Source organism: Neofelis nebulosa, chromosome 5 (assembly GCF_028018385.1).
Source record: "Neofelis nebulosa isolate mNeoNeb1 chromosome 5, mNeoNeb1.pri, whole genome shotgun sequence".
In the NCBI taxonomy this organism is placed as follows: Eukaryota; Metazoa; Chordata; class Mammalia; order Carnivora; family Felidae; genus Neofelis; species Neofelis nebulosa.
The window spans coordinates 52,785,406-52,806,578 of record NC_080786.1 but is presented as its reverse complement, the minus strand read 5'-3'; the positions used below and the strand labels follow the sequence as shown (position 1 = coordinate 52,806,578).

At 38.2% G+C, this 21,173-nt stretch overlaps 2 protein-coding genes across 3 annotated transcripts in view; one reads left to right on the top strand and one right to left on the bottom strand.

The window, feature by feature from the left end:
* Positions 1 to 21,173, bottom strand: part of GFM1 (G elongation factor mitochondrial 1) — a 46,177-nt gene that overhangs the window by 5,988 nt on the left and 19,016 nt on the right. The window contains exons 10-15 of the mRNA XM_058730333.1: positions 20,399 to 20,500; positions 18,717 to 18,773; positions 15,656 to 15,793; positions 14,693 to 14,775; positions 3,669 to 3,831; positions 1,873 to 2,017 (exon numbers count right to left, since the gene is read on the bottom strand). Of these exons, the coding sequence (XP_058586316.1) occupies positions 1,873 to 2,017; positions 3,669 to 3,831; positions 14,693 to 14,775; positions 15,656 to 15,793; positions 18,717 to 18,773; positions 20,399 to 20,500 (688 nt within the window). The remainder of the gene's footprint in view (positions 1 to 1,872; positions 2,018 to 3,668; positions 3,832 to 14,692; positions 14,776 to 15,655; positions 15,794 to 18,716; positions 18,774 to 20,398; positions 20,501 to 21,173) is intronic.
* On the top strand, positions 8,486 to 14,661 carry LXN (latexin). 2 transcript variants are annotated; one of them, XM_058730335.1, is made up of 7 exons: positions 8,486 to 8,576; positions 8,741 to 8,984; positions 10,270 to 10,332; positions 11,398 to 11,575; positions 11,869 to 12,005; positions 14,015 to 14,077; positions 14,339 to 14,661. In XM_058730335.1, the coding sequence occupies exons 2-7, from the start codon at positions 8,856 to 8,858 to the stop codon at positions 14,435 to 14,437; spliced, it is 669 nt and encodes a 222-aa protein (XP_058586318.1). In that variant the 5' UTR covers positions 8,486 to 8,576; positions 8,741 to 8,855; the 3' UTR covers positions 14,438 to 14,661. The 2 variants fall into 2 exon arrangements, with proteins under 2 accessions (XP_058586318.1, XP_058586317.1); XM_058730334.1 differs by lacking the exon at positions 8,486 to 8,576 and having other exon boundaries at positions 8,677 to 8,984.

Here is a 21,173-nt window from a genome sequence, read left to right as displayed (position 1 = left end):
ATCAACACAATCTTTACATTATGACAAGATTTCCAAACCACAGATTTTGACTGCATTTTTTAATAAAGAAAATGAAGGATTTTCTCTCCTATTCACAAGTGAAAAACTAAAACACAAATTATGAATGGCTTCCACTGGTTTAAGTAATATAAGGAATTAGAGCCTGGTCAAGAAATGAGCGACCTTCTCCAACCACTGCCCCACACCTGATCATAGATGCAAATGGAAGAACAACATGAAATCGAAGTCCAAAATTCATACAGAATCAATAAAACTGTGATTTATAGAATGCTTAAAAAATGTGCTATGATTTATCTGATTTTCCACTGTCCATTTTGATACTCTTTTTTTTAAAAATTTTTTTTTTCAACATTTTTTTATTTATTTTTTTGGGACAGAGAGAGACAGAGCATGAACGGGGGAGGGGCAGAGAGAGAGGGAGACACAGAATCCGAAACAGGCTCCAGGCTCCGAGCCATCAGCCCAGAGCCTGACGCGGGGCTCGAACTCACGGACCGCGAGATCGTGACCTGGCTGAAGTCGGACGCTTAACCGACTGCGCCACCCAGGCGCCCCCATTTTGATACTCTTTGATAAAAATATTTCTGAGATGTTTTGTGAATCATAATATAATTGCCCTGTGTTAAGACACTTATGGACATTATTAATAATGACTACAGAAGAGATGACAAAGAGAATAAACTTTCTGGGTTCAAGATACAAGTTTCAAGTTCCTTTGTTGAATAACCCCGATGTGAAATTGCTGTGTTACTTGCTTTTCTCTTTTAAAAGCAATGGGTCAGGGGCGCCTGGGTGGCTCAGTCAGTTGAGTGTCTGACTTCGGCTTAGGTCATGATCTCATGGTTTGTGAGTTCGAGCCCCGTGTCAGGCTCTATGCTGAGTGCTCAGAGCCTGGAGCCTGCTTCCAATTCTGAATCTCCCTCTCTCTCTACCCCTTACCCGCTTGCACTCTCTCTCTCAACAATAAACAAACATGAAAAAAAAAAAACAATGGATCAGATATATTTGCCATTGTTTAGGTTTCTGGTTCATCAGGGTTTTAATACACCTTTATTCTGTGTGAGAAAGGGTCACAATGTTAGCAGTTTTGCACAAGGTCTGCACTGTAAATAAAGTTTACTGAGTTCTTTCAAAATACTTTGCCATCCTCAAAATACCTAAAAGCCTACAATATCATACATAAGAAAATTACTTATAAATTATGGAATTCCTGACATCTAAATAAGTCACTAAAAATAGCATGACTGTAATGTTTCTATAAAATATTTCTTAGAATTCCGATCATTTCTATTTTCCCTATTAAAAACAGAACTTACAGATTATCTATAAATTTTAAGCAGACAAAAATTACTAGATAATTTATGAGAACAAGGTAGGCTTTTAATTTTGTAAGAAAGAGGGGCGCCTGGGTGGCGCAGTCGGTTAAGCGTCCGACTTCAGCCAGGTCACGATCTCGCGGTCCGTGAGTTCGAGCCCCGCGTCAGGCTCTGGGCGGATGGCTCGGAGCCTGGAGCCTGTTTCCGATTCTGTGTCTCCCTCTCTCTCTGCCCCTCCCCCGTTCATGCTCTGTCTCTCTCTGTCCAAAAATAAATAAAAAACTTGGAAAAAAAAAAAAATTAAAAAAAATAAATAAATAAAAAAATAAAAAAAAAAAAAGAAAGAGAACACAGCAACCTGTCCTCACTTCGATTCTATAAATATATGCCCAGAACCTGCCATGTTCCCTGGTGGGTTGCCTAGTGCTCTGGGGGGACAAGACTGAAACAGAAGGCAGGGCTGCCCTCTGAGGCTCTGATGGTCTATCAGGGAAAACAGACACAGTGTTGGAACAAGTGCCAGGACTCAGAATACCTTGTTTGAGAGCACCTTCTCCTGCGCGGATGAAAGAGATTTCATTGGAATCAACCATGTGATGTGCCCCATCTTGCAGAACAAACCGGAGCCCAGAGAGCTTGTGACCAGAAAGGGGGCCTTTCTCACAGGCATCCAAAAACCCCTGTTAATGAATGAACACAACCTCTGGAGTGAATGGATTTCACTTGCAGATGAATTATCAAGAATACCCAAACATTTTACTGTTTAGAAGTTAAGCATTTTTATGAATACTACATTTCATCCCTCAAGAAAAAAAGAAAAGTTTTAAAAAGTTCAACACCCTAACTATTTAAGTTTTATCACTGTGGCATCTAGATGAACAATACCTTGGAAAAGCATATCATTTAAAGGTGTGAGCTGTTTTAAAAATGATGCTGAGAGTGCTAACCCTTACCATCTTCAGGAACTGCATACCTGTCATAACCCATTATACAGACAGTCTGCTCTTAATCTTAAAAGGAGGAAACAGAGGAAAGGCAAGTAAGAGTACCTCCATCAAAACTGGCATTGGCTCAACAGCTATGACCTGAGCTCCAACCATACACCCATCCCTGTTGCGCCTCATTGGCAGATCATACATTATAGCTTTAGCATTATATACGTCAGTAAGAACCAGAATTCAAAAGTAATTTTATTTTTCCTAATGCAGTTCTTTTTTTAAAATAAAAGCCTCACTGAGGTATGACTGATAAATAATAAACTAAACATATTTTAAAGGTATAATTTGATAAGCTTGCAATTCTTTTTTAGTCATTTCACTTAAATATTTGTAGAGTTCCCCCAATTCAAGTTAGTTTTTCTTGGCAAACAATCACATGGCTGCACATGCAATACAAGGTATTTACGACACTGCAAGACTGTACACTCTGTATGTTGAAAAAAATATATGCTCTCCTTCACCTACATTTATCTTGGAGAATAGAAGACAACTTAAAAGTATGAGAATGACAAAATATTGTCTTGAAATTAAGTATATAATGAATGAAATACACTGATCCCCCCCAAAAATGCTTCCTCCACTAAAGCCAAAATTAAAATCTATTAGTAAATATTTCTAAGTTAAAAGGGTAAATGAAAACCTAAAAATCTCAATCTATGAGAACAGACAGTTGCTGAAGGATTACAACAGTCTTAAAGCCTATGACCTGATAAGCCAACAAAGCACTAACCCCTTGTATGTGCAAAGCACTTGGCAATTTACAAAGAGATGTCATAGAGTATTATCTGGTCCTCAAGTTTGTGAGGGATTGAGGTTTAAGTATTTTATTTACTCTCAGTTGAAGAAACTGCCTCTGAACACCATGATTTACCAAAGATGACATTAATAAGTAGCAGAGATGACAGGAGAACCGAGATGTTGGGAATCTTAATTATTGATTACAATTAATGAGGTAGGTTCAATTTATCAAAAGAAATATAATAACTATGATTAAGAAACAATGACTTCCCCCACATTGTCATAGCATATATTTATAGCTCTTGAACTTAATGAATTGAAGATTCTAAATCAGATGGAAAGCTTAACAATCAGATAAAGAAGCAGGACTGTAACTAAAATGAACTATGGGAGACAATGTGATAGAAATATGATTTGAGGGGTGCCTGGCTGGCTCAGTCGGAATAGAATGCAACTCTTGATCTCGGGGTTGTGAGTTCAAGCCCCACGCTGCGTGCAGAGATTACATAAATAAAACTTTTAAAAAATATATGATTTCATACCTTTATTAATAAGCTTGTTGAAAAAAATGTAAGAAAGTTATTTTTGTTTTTACCTTTTCTACTGCAGGCACAAACTGCTTTGGAATGTTTGCCCCAAATGTTTCATCTGAAAATTCCAACTTAGTGTAGTTCTCTGGGTCCAGAGGCTCCAGTACACCTATCACTTTTCCAAACTGGCCTGCACCACCAGATTGTTTTTTATGTGTAAATTCAAACCTGAAAGTGATTTGGGAGGAAAAAAAAATTAAGACAGCATTATGTAATTACCAAAACGAAATAACTCCTACTGGTTTAAATGAAAAACCGCATTTCACCATTTTTACTTCTTCTTCTTCTTTTTTTTTTTTTTACGTTTTTATTTATTTTTGAGACAGAGAGAGACAGAGCATGAACAGGGGAGGGGCAGAGAGAGAGGGAGACACAGAATCAGAAGCAGGCTCCAGGCTCTGAGCCATCAGCCCAGAGCCCGACGCAGGGCTCGAACTCACGGACCGTGAGATCGTGACCTGAGCTGAAGTCGGACGCTTAACCGACTGAGCCACCCAGGCGCCCCTTTACTTCTTCCTTTGAACATAATGACCTTGCCATAAAACTTCATTACAAAATTTATTTAAAAAGTCATTCTTTCCTGGGGTGCCTGGGCGGCTCAGTCGGTTGGGTGTCCAACTTCACCTCAGGTCATGATCTCACGGTTTATGAGTTTGAGCCCCTCGTTGGGCTCTGTGCTGACAGCTCGGAGCCTGAAGCCTGCTTTGGATTCTGTGTCTCACTTTCTCTCTGCCCTTCCTCCACTCACACTGTGTCTCTCTGTCTCTCTCAAAAATAAAATTGGAAGAAAAGTTCTCTCTTTCCTGTTTTTACTTGGAGTAAGTATGGTGGCATACAACACCAAAGTAATTCATGGGTTTAATTATGCCAATTCTTTACTTCATAAGTAGGAAAGTAAAAGTATTAAAAGTCCATCTAAGGTTCTTGTTCTTATAACCTACATTCCAAAGAACTCACCCTCTTCTTTTGGAATGCCTCCCTTCCCTGGGACACAGTGTTTTCTTCTTAAATCTCCACAACTGAAAACAGTCACTTGAAAATAGGAGCTCTGCAGTTAATCAGATGGTTTCTATTTGTGTTTACTACTTGGAAGTTATGGAGTGATAGAACACCAGAGAAGAGAGTTGCAGATGGATAAACACCCAAAAAGAATAATGGCAAAATAATGACCAACATTAAGTAAGTCATTTAAAGAGACACATATATAGACAGCTCAGTGTTTACTTCAAACCACTAATGATGACGTAAAAAGAATATGCACTTTATATGCATATTAAACATTTGTAAACATAGACTATTTCACTGAAAAAAAAAAATGTCACGAGTATCTACTGTCTGCAGGGCATTTCTTCCTTTAAAATGAAACCTTCCTAGGGGCGCCTGGGTGGCTCAGTCGGTTGGGCAGTCGACTTCGGCTCAGGTCATGATCTCACGGTTCATGGGTTTGAGCCCCCCATCAGGCTCTGTGCTGGTGGCTGGGAGCCTGGAGCCTGCTTCGGATTCTCGTGTGTGTCTCTCTCTCTGCCCCTCCCCTGCTCGCTCTCTCTCAAAAAAAATGAATAGACATTAAAAAAAAATTTTTTTTTAAATGAAACCTTCCTCAGGACCCTAAGATGAAGGAGGCCAGCCGCTATCAAAATTATCTCAGATAACTGCAGGTAAATGGACATTAATGAGTGTATTACATACAGATCTGTGAGTGGTTTGGAAGAAGTAAATGTTAATTTTGGTAGGAGATGCCAGCTTGGAATACGCAGATTTCATTAAAAGCCTAAGTGTGAATGTGCCTGATAAACTGCCTTTATATAATATTCCAGCTGCCAAGACTTTCAGGATGGGCTGTGAAAAACAAAATGCTGAAAGGTTAATTTTCCTGGGAGGGAAAAAACCATTTTTCAGAACTAAGAGAACAGAAGCAGAAGAGAAACAGCTGCCAAAGCACCACAGAATTACTGAAGGGATTCCAAAACCATGGTCCACTGACAAATTCTTGGGTATGCACAAGTTCTCTCAGACATTTAAAATTTTGTTTTCAACTTGACATAATAATATAACATCTGTACAAATATATTCTCGACCTGTGCTATCTATAGGTTAATCACTAACCAGGGATGCTTACATTTAAATTAAAATTTTTTAAAAATTAAAAATCCAGTTCCTCAGTTGTACTAGTCACATTTTAAGTGGTCAACAGTCAAAGGTGGGAAGTGGCTACTGTCCAGGGCAGCACAGACAGAACATTTCCATCACTGCATGAAGTTCTATTGGACGGCACTGCTCTGAAGGACCAGTTCACAAACAAGTAATCTATGCAGTTGCAGGGACTGTGTCTGAATCGTAACTAAGCAGATGCCAAATAATGGAACATGTAGGTACCAGGCTGTGCTAAGCAGTTTTTATGGACTGTTTTATTGACTCTTCACCACAAACTATGACGTGTGTACAATTTCTATCACCATTTTACAGATGAAAAGCCTGTGGTCAGAGAAGCTAAACAACTTGCCCAACATGATACGGCTATTAAGCAGCAGAGCCAGGATTTGCACCAAAACCAATACTCTTAATCAAACATTTTCCTAGAAGGCTAACAAGAATATAAACTTATGTAACCTGCAAGTGATGCATTCACTTCAAAAGGTATTAGAGGCTGGTACACTAAGACAGACTTTATAATAGCTCAAAAAAGAAGTGAGAGAACTAAGACATCACTTGGTAGGCAGCTAATAGGCCTGCTGATGGTAAAAGAACCCATACCTGCCATCAGACCACTAGCATGCTGTGAAAGGCAATTTAGTTTTGGCAAAACATCATCTCTCACGATAAAATTAATGTTAGTTAGAACTGTGTTGGTTTTATCTCTATTTTGTAGATTTATTTTGATTTTATTGTTGTACTAAGGTTGCAAGCCATAGACATTTTTACTTAGTTTTATGTTCATGTAGTTATATAAAATTATAATAATTTACCTGATCCCGGAGGGCCACAATGATTGTTACTTTAAAGGTAGCCCATACATTATTCAAATCTGAGGATAACAGACTTTTGACTAACCATTCATAAAGCTTTAGTAAATAAGATTTGAAGGACTCAAATATAGGAATGAGAGTCTCTTAATGCAGTTTATTTAACATCCAGGTAAATAAATGTTTTATTTAAATGATTTTAGTAATGTTAAAACATTTTAAAGTGATAATTTAAAGTTAAGTTTTAAAGTGATAATTATACTTACAAAAGAACATAAATTAGCATGTGTGCTGTTAGTAAATGTCTAATATGTTACAACCTACATAATTAGCTTTGACCTGCAAAGATAGTAACCATACTCATGCAGCTTCAAATGGTGACTTTATCTAGGAAACTCACATATTGTATTTCTCACAACTCTAACAGGTAATAGCCAGGAGATGTTAACTAGCAATTGTGAAACTAAAAATGTTATCAGCAACAAGCTCTTTCAGTATCATCAGAATGTACTCAGCCTTTCTTTCCTGGACATTATCATAGAAACACATGATTCAAACAATTCACACACACACACACACCCCACCCCCACACACATAATGAAAACCTAAGATGTTGACTGATAGATGAATGACTCACCTCCTCACCTCGCAAAAAGGAAAACAACCTTCAATTTTTTTGAGAAAAAGCCTTAGGAGGAGAAACTAACCCTTCATCCCCTACTTACTTGACAGCTATTGGCTAATATAACTAGAAAAGACAGAAATGCCTCACTCCTTACGTTTTTAAAAATATATACTTACTCCAAATAAGGACTTTATTAGTAAATTAAAGAGGGTATTTGAGGAAGACAATACATTACAAATACATTTTTAAACTTATTTTTAAAAGTGCCACAACACACATGATTACCCAAAGAATCTTCAAAAATCTATTTTGAGGAAAAAAGCAAAGAATCTTTATTTCCAAGCCAACAAGCTAAAGTGAAGGTTTGGCCATACAGATAAAAAGGAACCTTAACTTCTTGATCTAGAGCAAATCCAAACAACAGCCAGGCCCTTGAAAACTAAAACAAGAAGGTAATTAAGAAAACTGGAGAATGAAAATGCACTGTCTACTGAAAGTTTGTGCTTGCTTAAGCAGCTTTAAAAACTCTTGCCTTTGTTAGAAATTACTTCAGTGCAGTGCTTTAAGTTAAGTATGTTTTAATTCTTAAAAAAAAAAAAAATTGTTTTTTTGAGAGAGCAAGCAAGTGAACAGGGGAGGGGCAGAGAGGGAGAGACAGAATCCAAAGCAGGCTCTGCACTGTTAGCACAGAGCCCTATGAGGGCTCAAACTCACAGATGGTGAGGTGAGATCATGACCTGACCAGAAACCAGGAGTCTGACTTAACCGACTGAGCCACCCAGGCGCCCCTATGCTTTAATTCTTAAAGTAAAATTTTCAAAGTGATTAATAAAGTAAGAAGCATGGTTTATAGCAAAACCTCATTTTTCTAAGGTTAGTAAGGGAGAGAGGGGTGCGGGTGTATTTTTTATTTCTCCTGATCCCCATTAATACTATGGTTTGCAGTTTCTCATACCCTGATTGGGCAGCATTGGTGCAAACCCCACAGAAAGGGGGGATTAAACAGAGCCGGCTCTTGGACTCTCAGAATGGGAAGAAGAAAGTAGTAATGAACTCACTACCTAGAGCTCCTTTGCACTTTGTCCCTTTGCACACAAGGAAGGTGTGCTCCAGGCTGTGAAGCAACCATACTTCCATGGAGAGGAAAACGGAATCCCCAGAGGCGCTCCATAAAGGAAAAGGATAGAAAAGCCCTCCTGGAACTTCAGTAAAGGTCAATGAAAGGAAGACGTCCCTGCCAACCTAACCCACCTCCCCACACCTCCACCCCCTCCAGCCGGAAAGGCGGCCAGGACCCTCGCCCTGGCAGGAACCAGCGAGTAAACGTGGGCAGCAAAAGGGCGGTGCCGCAGGAGCCAGCGCCCCGCGGCAGCTTCCCGAATCGGAAGGAGGGAAGGAGGAAAGGGGGGGGACTTGGGGGGGGGCGGTAGGAGCTGGCGAGCCTGCCCACACCCAGCCCGAACCAGGCGTGCCGACTCTTCCACCTCAGCTACCCGGCAGGAGCCTGGACCAGCGAAGCCCCGGTTCTGTGCGCCGGTTGGGTCCCGTCCCTTAAGCTAGAGCCTCAGAGCCTCGGTGCATTCACCACCCGCCGCTCACCAAGAATGGAAATCCCCCCGACCCACTTCCCGGCCTCCAGGGCGGCCTCGGTGGCGGAGAATTGCATCAACTACCAGCAGGGGACCCCCCACAAGGTGTTTATGGTGCAGACTATCAAACAAGCCAGCATGGAGGTGAGTCCAACAGACGGCAGCGGGCGGGGGCCCGCACCTACTCGCTTTCCCTCCACTCCGGAGGGTCTCAGCCTCTTTCTTCGTGCGACTTCCCTTCCACTTCACCCTTGCCCGTTTGGGGACTAGGCAAGTCTAGGGAAGTTAACAGTTCTGGAGATAGTTGCCACTCCAGGGCAGTGAGGGCGGTTTGTTTTTTTCTTGGCAAGGCAGAGGCCGTTTTTTAATAGGCACTATTACAAAGAAATGGGAAAATGTTCTAAATGTGGGGCGGCATTTTACCCTTTACAGAGTGAAACCTGTAGGAACCATTCAAAAGAACCTTAAAACTGCTACTGTGTTTCTCATCTACTACGCTAATCTGAACAAAAACTCGTCTTCCAAACGATTCTTCTTTGCCTAAAATTTAAGAACAATCCTTACCAGACCCTTTGACCGAAATGAAGGGGAAGCAAAAGCAAGAGAAACCGACAACCAAAGTCAGAGAAAAGCATTCTGGGCTGAAGCGTTTCTTTAATTACCCAAACACCACTGCCACTGACTGCTGTAAAAGATGTGCTCCCTCTGGCAAAGGGTTACATTAAATGCTTACGGCCAAAGTTACCACTAACCAGCCTTGTTTCCATTTTACTAAAAGCTTAGTTATCTGATATAAAATACAACTAATAGGCTATAAGAGCTGACAGGGAGTAGATGTTACTTCAAAACTGCACCAGATAATGAGGTATAAACTCTTAATTGTATCTTTGATTCAAAAGTGAAATACCTAAACATTTGTCTTACTTGCTAAAGTTTCATTTTGTAGGTCCACTAATGTGTAAGTAAAAATAATACTTAACATCTCTAGCCACTTTGCAGTAATCTGCCCCAAAATGGAATTCACCTTCATTGAACACGATTTGGAAGGTACACAGGGCTTTCTGAAAACCTTTTCTTTGGTATATCCTGTTTTTCGTCTTAGAATCAAAAGATGTTTCACAATTTCTTTTGTAGAGAATTTAGGATCACAGATCCAGAGGCTGAAGTCCTCTGATGATTAAAAGTGAATTATAACCTGTATATATATATGTTTTTAATCCCCTCTCTGTTCTCATCCAAAATAAACCTGATAGAGGACTTCCTGAATCTGAAGTTCTATACATGGTGACATGCCTTTTTCAAGGTCTAAGGCTTTGATCATTTACCCCCGCCAGTCAGCCCTCTGCCCCCAACCAAATGAGAGTGTATTCTTCCAACAATACAAATAACTGAGTTACTGTTGTAATAACTCATCACGTTTTCTTAATAGGATATTCCAGGAAGAGGACATAAGTATTGCCTTAAATTTTCTGTGGAAGAAATTATCCAAAAAGTAAGTGAAATGTCCTTTATTATTAAATATAATTTGATTCTAGAAATATTTTAGATCCCCTTTGCTGATAAAATCGTATTAAGTTGTTGTGAAATCCCTGCCTTGAAAAAAATAATGACTATGCATAGGTCAGATTTTATGCTTTTTAAAATATATTGAGATACATGAGGTAATTCTATTGAGCTAGTTAGCAAAGACTCTACACATTTCAGTTCAAATAAATTCCCTTAAAAAATGTTATATACTCATAGGACAGTCTGAACTTATGCCTAATATGAACAAGTGAAGTAATTTACTCTCCAGTCATTATCACTTTCTTATATGTCTGCCTTTCTCATTCTGTTTTGGATTTATTTGAAAGATATTTATGAGCAATAAAATGACCAAATGATACCACCATGTCGGATAAGAATCTTTCAGTAATGGGGCAAGGAAATTTAAAAAAAATGCACTCCTGCCAAATAATCAGTGAGACAAACTTAAAAGAAAGGAACTGCAATTTGTAACACGACCATCTTGAAATTTTATAAAAAGCTTGCCCTTTTATTGAGCATAATTCAGAAGAGATACAGGCTAACATGAGATTTATTAAAAGACATCTAAGCTGCTAGACAGCCATCTTTCAAAGCAGAACCAATGCTACATTTTCTAACTTTATATGTAGATAAGATTACTATATCTGGGTTTGAGAATATTTCTGTTATTTCAGAAGCAGAGAGTGGAGTAACAGAAAGACTTAAAAAGTAACCAAAGGCTAGAGGTAGTATATAAAATCAGACTAAAATCTAGCCTTCCAAGTGGACACCCCATTAATACTGAAATAGTTAAAGTTTTAAGAAGAACTTATAAGATTATGAAACCCTGTAAGTTACAAAATAAGTTATCTATTTTAGATATCTTTAAGAAAACTGTAGGCCACACCCAATTAGATACCTCTGTAATAGACACTCTGAAGTTTCAAACACCATTAGAAGGCCAACACTTTTAATGTCGTACCTCAAGAATGACAGCTAGTGATGGATGGCCTTCTACATGTAAAGATATTTTGCAAAATGTTTCAAACAGCAAGTTACACTGAACTGTACAGCTGAAGTACTTTACCCTCTAACGGGACAAGATACTGCACCAGAAGTCAACTTCACTTTTGAAGGAGAAATTGGAAAGAACCCAGATAAAGAAGATAACACATTTTATCAAAGACTCAAGTCTATGAAGGAACCACTTGAAGCACAAAATATTCCAGGTATATAAATATGGCATGGAAAATTTCCTTTCAACTTTAAGATCAGTATTAATTATCCTCAAAACTGTTAGATGTTAACATTATGTTGGAAATAGACTGGCCTTTGCAAAAATATTCATTACCAATCTAATTCAACAAAAAAGGGCCTTGCAACTTTGTAGATCCAGGGCTTAAATTATATTCTGTACACATTTGAAGGAAACAAAGACATGACTTAGATTTAGATTTTCTTAAAGGTTAATACTGCATATATAAAGTAATTCCATTTATCATATAAATGTTTCCCTCCCCAGACAGTTTTGGAAATGTATCTCCAGAAATGAAGCCAGTTCGACATTTAGCCTGGGTTGCCTGTGGTTATATAATATGGCAGAATTCTACTGAAAACACATGGTATAAAATGGTAAAAATACAAACTGTCAAGCAAGTGGTAAGTGATTTGTATAACATATACTATTAACAAAGTTCATTTTACAGAAAGTGTGATGATTTATAATTGGATAAACAGTGTTCCTTTAGTCATTTTATATTAAAAATAGTGAGCCTGTTATTTTGAAGGAGTGAGACTTACAACCAAGGCTAAAAACAGTGAAGCTGCAGTTTCCAAGAGAGTGAAATATTGAGTTATAGGCAGTACAACATTCAGTTCTTGTGCTCAGCTTAAAACATTATATCCTTTGGCAATCTAAATTTTGTGTTCAAATTTCTATAGGTATGCAATACTGAAACTACCTCTGTTTTCCTCCTCTATTGAAACGGTGGTGCCAGTGTTACTCAGAGACATGCTGGCATTTTTTTGCCCCAGGGATCAGCCGGAACAAAAATATTACCATCTTAATCTTTGTGAGGCTTGCTGTATATAACTTTCTCTTATAACCTCTTTAGCCATAATCTACAACCTCCTTTCTTGTTGATAGCCTGGTGTTCCAAGTCTGATAGGACTATTGAGAACTGCCTCTTTCTAGACTTTAAGGAGATAAAGTCAGCTTTACATTTTAGCCTTATTAAGAGGTTAAAAAGTCAACTGTTGGTATGTAAAAGATACAAAGAAAAACAGTACAAAGAAACCACAACAAACAGTCTGAGCTCTGTCAGTGAAAAGGACTTTCCACATGACTTGTTTTGGCTTGCTGGTAACAAACTGCAAGGCAACTGGAGCACCTCTGCTCCACAGGCTTTTGTAACCACATGATACCTACGGGCACTGGGGGGCAGAACACCCTATCACAGTTGTCACAACATGATGCCAAATCCCTAACAAATCTACAACAACATTTTCAGAAACAGCCTTTTTCTAATGCACTTCTGTAGATATCAACTTTGGTTACAACATTCCTGTAGGGGTACTGAGGCCTCAAATAATTGAGTAACAGGTCCAGGTTACAGAAATTATACAGTCATAATCATGGTTTTCAAGGCATGTTTTTGTAGCAAAATATACACAAGACAGTACTAGTAGTTTTATGAAAGAAAACTCCTGTAACCGTTCATCCAAGTTTTAAAGCATTAACTAAAATTTCAGCAGAAAGGTTTATTGCACATTTATAATCCCTGTTAACCAAAGGAGCCACAGCAGCTCGTGCTGTCCCTCGGAGGCTAGGGTTTGTTTCAATACATCGATGATAAGCCAAGAACCTTGTACAGCAAATCTCTGGTGAATGTAGTTTAAAGTCTGTGGATGCGGTATTTCTGTGTATATGGTGTACATGGTATAAATACTTTGTGTGTCCAAAGCAATAAGCAGCACAAAGCTTTAATTATAAAACCAGATAACTACATTCATTAAGTTTCACTATTCTCAATTTTTAAAAAGAAAATTTCTATTATAAAATTGGTTTCCTTTAATGTAAACACTCATTCCAGTAGTTTATCCCTTAAATAATGCTTTTCTGCATAATGGAAACATTAAGGAATCTTAAATGACACTCTTTAATCATAATACTCTAAAGCAGCTACCGCAGCCCAGAACCTAAAAAGGGTACACAAAATTCATTTATTTAATTTATTCTGTGAGAGAGTGTGTGTGAGTGAGGGAGGAGCAGAGAGATAGGGAGCAAAAGAATCCCAAGCAGGCTTCACACTGCCAGGGCGGAGCCCGACATGGGGCTTGAACTCACGAACCATGAGATCATGAACCGAACCATCAGGCGTCGTCTGCTGAAAAGACTGAGCCACCCGGGCACCCCAAGGGTACACAACTTTTAGAGTACCAGGTGGAAAATCATGATTTTAAAATGTAGGTTGAAATAAGACTTACTTTATAAGAACACAGTTTATCTGATCAGGCTAAGTAAATCATAACATTCAATTTTTAAATTTTTACTTATTAAATGCAAGTATTATAATCATCTAGTAATGAAAGCTCAATTTTAAAATGAACATATCATTTCTGCCAAAGATATGAAGTTTCAAACACCAGGTTTTTATTTTTTATGATAGCAAAGAAATGATGACTTCATTGAATTCGACTACACCATTCTACTTCATGACATTGCATCTCAGGTAAAGTACCTATTACCTTTATCTGTTGGGACTTTCAAAATGGAGACTTGTAGCCACAGCGTATGCCTAAGTCATAATTCTGACTCTAAGTAAGAATTCATGTAAATTAAAATAGATACCAGGCTGAAGTATATTATACTGGTAGCCATTTAACTTCTTTTATGCTGTTCTTTGTAAAGACTATTTTGTCCTATAAACCCAACACTGTTTTCTTAAATGTTTTCTGAATTTTATCACAGCGTTAGTTTCCTTTACTTGCAGGAGATTATTCCTTGGCAAATGCAAGTTCTCTGGCATCCACAATACGGTACTAAAGTAAAGCATAACAGCCGTCTGCCAAAGGAAGCACAACTGGAATAAATGAAGATCCTAATGCTGGATGAAGTGTCAACATGCTAAAAATGCTGTGTATTCCAGATCTTCATGGATCCCTAGCTTATGGGGCCAAATTGCAAAGTGTCACTCTGTATAAATGTCTTCATTACAGTATAGAACTATACAGATTCTGTAACGGTGTCATGATGTAAAAGTGTCCCAATACTAATAGTGGTATGTATATCCCATAATAAAAAGCTTCAGTCCCAGTCTCCTAGTACGTTTGTGTTGCATACTTACGGGACGGGGGCAGTAATGGTCTCCCTGAAAGCAACCTTTGGCTTTCCTGTGACACAAGGACAGCCATATTCTCTTTCCATCCTCTAAAAAGAACAGGGGAGATAATATTTTGGTATGTTTAAAAAAATAAACTGAAAGAAGAACAATCTTAAGAATCTTAACTACCTCTGAAGCACTTGTCTAAACATAATAGATAAAAAAAAAAAAAGACAAACTTTAAATCACTTAAGTATCTTAGAAAGGTTAGAGACATGATATTAAGTAATACAAACTGCTTTTAAAGATTTTATGTAAATGAATTCTACTTAAGACTCATGAACTTACACTTACCTCTAATCTATCCACTAAAACTTCACACCTTTTTTCTATACTATTACATATTCACTGGAATGTTGTCAGTTTTCTACTGTCTTAACTTCTAAAATGTGATCACAACCAGAATTTTTAATCGTAAGTCATACAGCTTTTGTTTTCATTCACAGATACAGAAGAACTTTCCTAGGAAAATATGGCCCATCTACTCTATTATCTATATTCTAATGATCTTCAAGTACTAACTTGAAAAGAAAACAGGCAAGAAATGGCCTGAAGAGTGGATACTGATGGGCCAACTTCCTCAGCAGGTCTCTCCCAACAGGAGGTCTCCCTAAGGCTGGGTCCAGGATTTACCTGACCCAACTAACAATGACATAGGGAATGGATGGATGGTCTTATCGCAAATACTGAGCCTTGATTCTAGCAGTCTGCAATATTTTACAAATAAAAGGATTCAGAAGTCAAAAAGAGTTAACTTGTAACACATAGTAACATTTGGAACACAGTATGCCACATCTGGATAGAAACCAGAATGAAGTCTGAAGAACTACTATTAGTTTACAGTCATTAGACTGAGAACTATTGACTTGTAATAAAACAGAAACATAAATACAATGAATTTAAGTTAATTTTCTTGTTATTCATTACCTGAGCATAGATTTCCAGGTGTAATTCCCCCATTCCAGATACGATTGTCTCTTTGCTCTCAGTGTCGAAGTGGACTTTAAATGTAGGGTCTTCTCTTGTAAACCTGCTAATACCTTTTGAAAATTTTTCCAGATCATTCTTTAAAAACAGAAAGTCATTACACATTTTACTAAGCATGATAAGCAATAGGACTGTTGAAAGAACTTTACTGAATGAAATCAAATACATTAACAGCTAGGAAATAACAATGATCCCCACCTAGCTCCTAGGCCATACCCTTTCAATATTTATTTGAGCTTGGACACCACACAGTCAAGACAGCAGTGAATGGCTGGCTGATAGAATTCTTTCTATAACAAGATAGAAAACAAGAGTCCAAGACTTACCTATGCCCTTTCCTATTCTCAGATATACAGAAACTATCCACTTGTGGGGAAAACTGCCCATGAAGGGGAAAGAAGAACCTATGTTACTGTTACGTTTTAGAAATCCTATACACAATCAAAGGAATCAGTATATTTACCAAGACTTGACTGTAGCTTCAAGCAGAACAGTTAAGACCAAGAATAAGGCAAATGCCACAGTGGGACTTCCCCCTTTCAAAACAACCTGCTTGGATGTGGCTGGATGTGCCTTTATTCTTCTTAGATGTAATTCCATACATGGTAAGCAGAATAATGGTCCTCTAAGGATATGTCCTAATCCTCCCAAACCTGTGAATTTACTTTATGAGGTGAAGGGGACTTTACAGATATGATTAAGGTTACAGACACTGAGATGGGGAAATTACCATGAAGAATCTGAAGAATCTTTAAAAAGGAAGAGGAGTACAGAAGGTTAAGTCAGGGAGACAGAATGAGGGAAGAAGAGGCAGAAGACATTTGAAGCACAAAAGGGACTCATTTCATGGTTGACAGCATTGAAGACAAGACATAAGCCCAGGAAGATGGGCAGCCTCTAGTGACCGTCATCTGGGAAATGGAGACCCCAGTTCTAACAGCCACAAAGAGCTGGATTTTGCCAACAATCTGAGTTAGCTAAAAATAAAATGTCCCCTGGAGCCTCCAGAAAGGAAAACAGCTCTGTCAATACCTTGATTTTAGCCAATTAAGAACTACCTCAGATTTCTAACACTGTAAAAGAATATACTTGTGTTATTTTAAGCCACCAAGTTTGTGGTACTTTCTTATGGCAGCAATAGGAAACTAACACACCCTGGATCACCAGTATTTAACAGCTATCACATGTGCATGGAATCATTCTATATGTGTATGCTCTGTGTATGTTCCTCAAATTCTAACTACAATGCTGCAAGACAGAATTATCCACATTTCACAGGTGAGGAAACTAGGTGTAGATAGGTGAAGTGACTTGCTCAAGGCCACAGAGCTAGTGCATGGCAAAGCTGGGACTGAATCCTGGGTCAGTCGATCTCTGAAGTCTCTTGCCTTTTCGCTACACTATGTATTTTCAACTTACTAGAAAATCATCCCTGCCCCACTATCGAGATTCACAACTTTATGCAGTGACTTCATGATTTGAATTAAATTTGACTTTACTCCAGCAAGCAGATGGCCCTAAGACACCAAAAAACCTTTTAGATACTGATGCCTTTGATTTCCCTCCACTGTTGTGAACTATCAACAGTTAAATACCTTACATAGACTCTAAATTAGGAATGAAGAAGCATAGTATCATTAACTTCTGTCCCTGAACGTTCTGAAGGGAAAAGCGAACAATTTTGCAAAGTACCTAGAACTGTGGCATTTCACTGTGTGGTAAGATGCAAGGTTTGCCTTTTCTCAAATTTCTGATATGGAAGGATTTAATGTTTCTTACTCCCTCAACATCCTCTTTTCTGTATCGAGAAGGGTCTGGAAAATCTCATTTCCTCAAAAAAGAGGAAGTAGTACCTGTTAATGTATTCACAAGACAATAAACCAGAGTATGTTCTGTAAACAATAGCTCCCAAATGACAAGAGGTCATAAAATGTTCACTCAATGCATGAATGAATTCACTTCAATTTACGATATTAACATGACTATTATGAATGTCAAAGCAACTTTAAGACTCAGTTATGACAGCAATGCAAATTAAACCTATTCAAGCAATTCTGGTTACATAAAAAGCAAATGACATCAAGTCCAATCATAGAAAGAAAAACAGTCTTGTTTTAGGCTTTCCACATTATAACCAGACATGTACTTCCTAACTACCACAAATCCAGAGATGTATTATAATCCATGAGGCAATTATTCTATACAGTAATCTAATGTACTTCAGTGGGGTTTTACTATAACTTAAGACAAATGTCCCTGTTTCCCCTTTTCATTCCTTTATGATGTGAATCTAGGAAAATATTCTTATTACTTTGGAGCTAGTGATATTGTAAAGAGTTGGAAAGCACAGTCTCATACCAATTTTAATACCACCAATTTTTTCAGATATAGTGTGAAAAGTAATTACTACCAACAGACTGGTTGTTTTTTTTTTTAAGTTTATTTATTTATTTTCAGAGAGAGAGAGAGAGAGCGAGCAAGTGGGAAAGGGGCAGAAAGAGGGGGGGAAAGAATCTCAAGCAGATTCCACACTTCCAGTATAGAGCCTGATGCGGGGCTCAAACCCACGAAGCCACAAGATCATGCATGACCTGAGCCGAAACCAAGAGTCAGATCCTTAAGCAACTGAGCCACCCATATGCCCCCAGACTGGTAGTTTTAAAAGGTGATCTCGGGGCGCCTGGGTGGCCCAGTCGGTTAAGCGTCCAGCTCTTGATTTCAGCTTAGGTCATGATCTTGTGGGTTCCTGGGATTGAGCCCTGAGTCGGGCTTTGCACTGACAGTGTGGAGCCTGCTTGGAGTTCTCTCTCTCTGCCCCTCCCCTGCTTATGCATGCATGCTCTCTCTCAAAATAAATAAACATTAAAAAAAAAAAAAAAAAAGGTAATCTCAATACCAAAAGAAATAGAGACCATGAGATTGCTGGTTATCATAAGATACTATATGCATTGTGAGCTCAAGTTTTTACTGTGATACACTGAGTTTGACACCCATCTCCTACCTTGTTAGAAGGCTTCATTGCTATTGAAATGACAGGATCAGGAACATGAATTGACTCCTAAAATATTTTTTAAAAGAACAGAGAAGAATTCAAATACAGTACTGTTTGGTCCAGGAATGAATTAATTTTAATGTGCTACTTACAAAAGTATAAATACTAGTCAACATGTTTAGGCTAGACGATATATAGTGTGATATATAGTGTGGTCTGTTTCATATTAAATGTATCAATATAATACATTAATAAATGCACACATTTACATTATCTCCTCACTCCCCAAATAACAAAAATAAATTATTTATTAACTGTTTAAGACCTCTAAGTTTACTGACACATTCAGTTTAAACATAATCATAATGAACCCAATGCCAAGATGTGGAATTTCTTATTGGCTAGTGGCTACATGTACTGTTGCCATCTTTTGATAAGTTACTTTATTTAATCAAAATATACCATGACCACTGATAAAACAGAGAAAGGGCACTAGATTCTTTATACGTATGATACCTCATTCAATCAATCACAACTCTGACAAGCAGATGTTATTATCCCCATTTTACAAATTAAATTATTAAGGGCTTGGAAAGAAGACAAAATAACTTGGCCAAGGGTCAGTAAGGAGTATAGGGCAAAGGTGAGACTCTAATCAAGGTCTATTTGCTTCAAAGCCTAAGCACTTCCCACAACCTCCAGTCCCTCATATTATTAGTGACAAATATTTAGAGAAGGCCTTATCAATAATATTTGTTTACAAAACATGCCTCTTCTCTAGATCCCCCCCAAAACCTGTACAGATTTTGACTTTTTTGTAGTATCTTAAGTCAAAATGTAAAACCATAGATATTAGAGAATATTTATTTTATACAGAAAAACTAAATTATAAAATTATGACTGAGTCACATAATACAGGAACTATTATAGTGCTCATCTATTAGGGATAGACCAGTTCTTATGTAAAGAACCCACTATAAATTCCTTCACTGCAAATTCCTATCCCCCTGTGTATTCCTATTCTTTCTTTACTGAATTCAGCTTGAACAGATGATTTTACTGTCAGAGAGCCTGCTCTCCTACAGGTGCAAAAAAGGGAAATGAGTGAAGGGGATTCACAGGCAGGAACTGCTCAAGCATGCTCTTTCCTTTGGGATCCTTCAGCGACAAAAAGCCATTGAGTTCCACAGGGCAGCCTGTCTGCAGTAAGACTGTTTAGTTGCACTTTGCCTTCAAGCAGGGTTCCACTCTGTTATCCCCTAGTCTACATGTTCCAGTTCTCTGGGGGACTGAGGCAAGGGTCCACTCTGGCTGCTAGATTAGTAAGTAAGGGGCACTCCACTGGGACCGGCCTGATTATGGCAACAGGAATTAGAAGGGAATCCCCTCTGGGGAGGCAGATCTCAAGAGCAGAGGAATCGGCACTACACAGTCCCGGTGTATCTAGTGAAGAGTTCTCCCTCCATGCTAAACCTAACAGGACCGTGGAATTATTTTACTAAGAAAAACCAGATAACTTACATAGAGCATTTGTCTGACATCCAAAGAGTCACCCACAACAAATCTACTGATGCCTGTGGCAATAAATAAAAACTTCTGTGATTGTTTTTTCTGAAGTACTAAATGTACTATATAAAAACAAAGACTTTTAAAACTCAAATGACAAACAGCTTTGAAATGAAATGACATACCATAGAAAGGCCACTATTATTTTTGTTTGTGAATGTGTCTCCGCTAGCACAGTCGATGCCAAACAATGCACAGATGTCTCCAGCATACACTTCCTCAACATCCTAAATAAAGAAATAACACAAAATAATGCTTGCAAGTAATACAAATCAGGACATAGTAACTAAAAAGTAATTACACAATAAACACATTGTACACAAAGAAGTATGGCAGCATCTCACCATGGATTCTACAGAGAATGAATTATAGAACCAGTGCAATACCAACAATCAACCACAGCAAGATATAGCTTGAATAGGGCCTTTATTTAAACCGTATCTTGATTGACAAGATTTTACTTTAAATGGACATTTAGAGCTATGGCATCATTATTTGGAGGATATGTAGTAGTGACAGTACACAGAGCCTCACACTTCTAAAGTGATTTCTATGGATTAAAAAGGATGTATTACACCTGGGTGGCACCTGGGTGGCTCAGTAGGTTAAGTGTCCGACTCTGGATTTTGGCTCAGGACATGATCTTATGGTCGTGAGATCGAGCCTCGCATTGGGCTCTGTGCTGACAGCATACAGCCTACTTCTCTCTCTTCTCTCCTCTCTCTCTCTCTCCCCCTCTCCCTACCCCTCCACTGCACTTGTGTGCATGCACGCTCTCTCTCTCTCAAGATACATAAAAAAACAAACAAAAAAGGATGTATATTATACGTGTTGCCACAGTCCAACAATGACATATGTATGACAAAGACGTAAGAGGAAAAACTGCAAAGGAAGTTTTGA

Excerpts from the sequence above, each read along its gene's own strand:
- LXN (XM_058730335.1), top strand. The coding sequence starts at position 8,856 with ATGGAAATCCCCCCGACCCACTTCCCGGCCTCCAGGGCGGCCTCGGTG. Across the intron at positions 8,985-10,269 it reads TCAAACAAGCCAGCATGGAG|GATATTCCAGGAAGAGGACA; the intron begins GTGAGTCCAACA and ends TTTTCTTAATAG. Across the intron at positions 10,333-11,397 it reads TGGAAGAAATTATCCAAAAA|CAAGTTACACTGAACTGTAC; the intron begins GTAAGTGAAATG and ends TGTTTCAAACAG.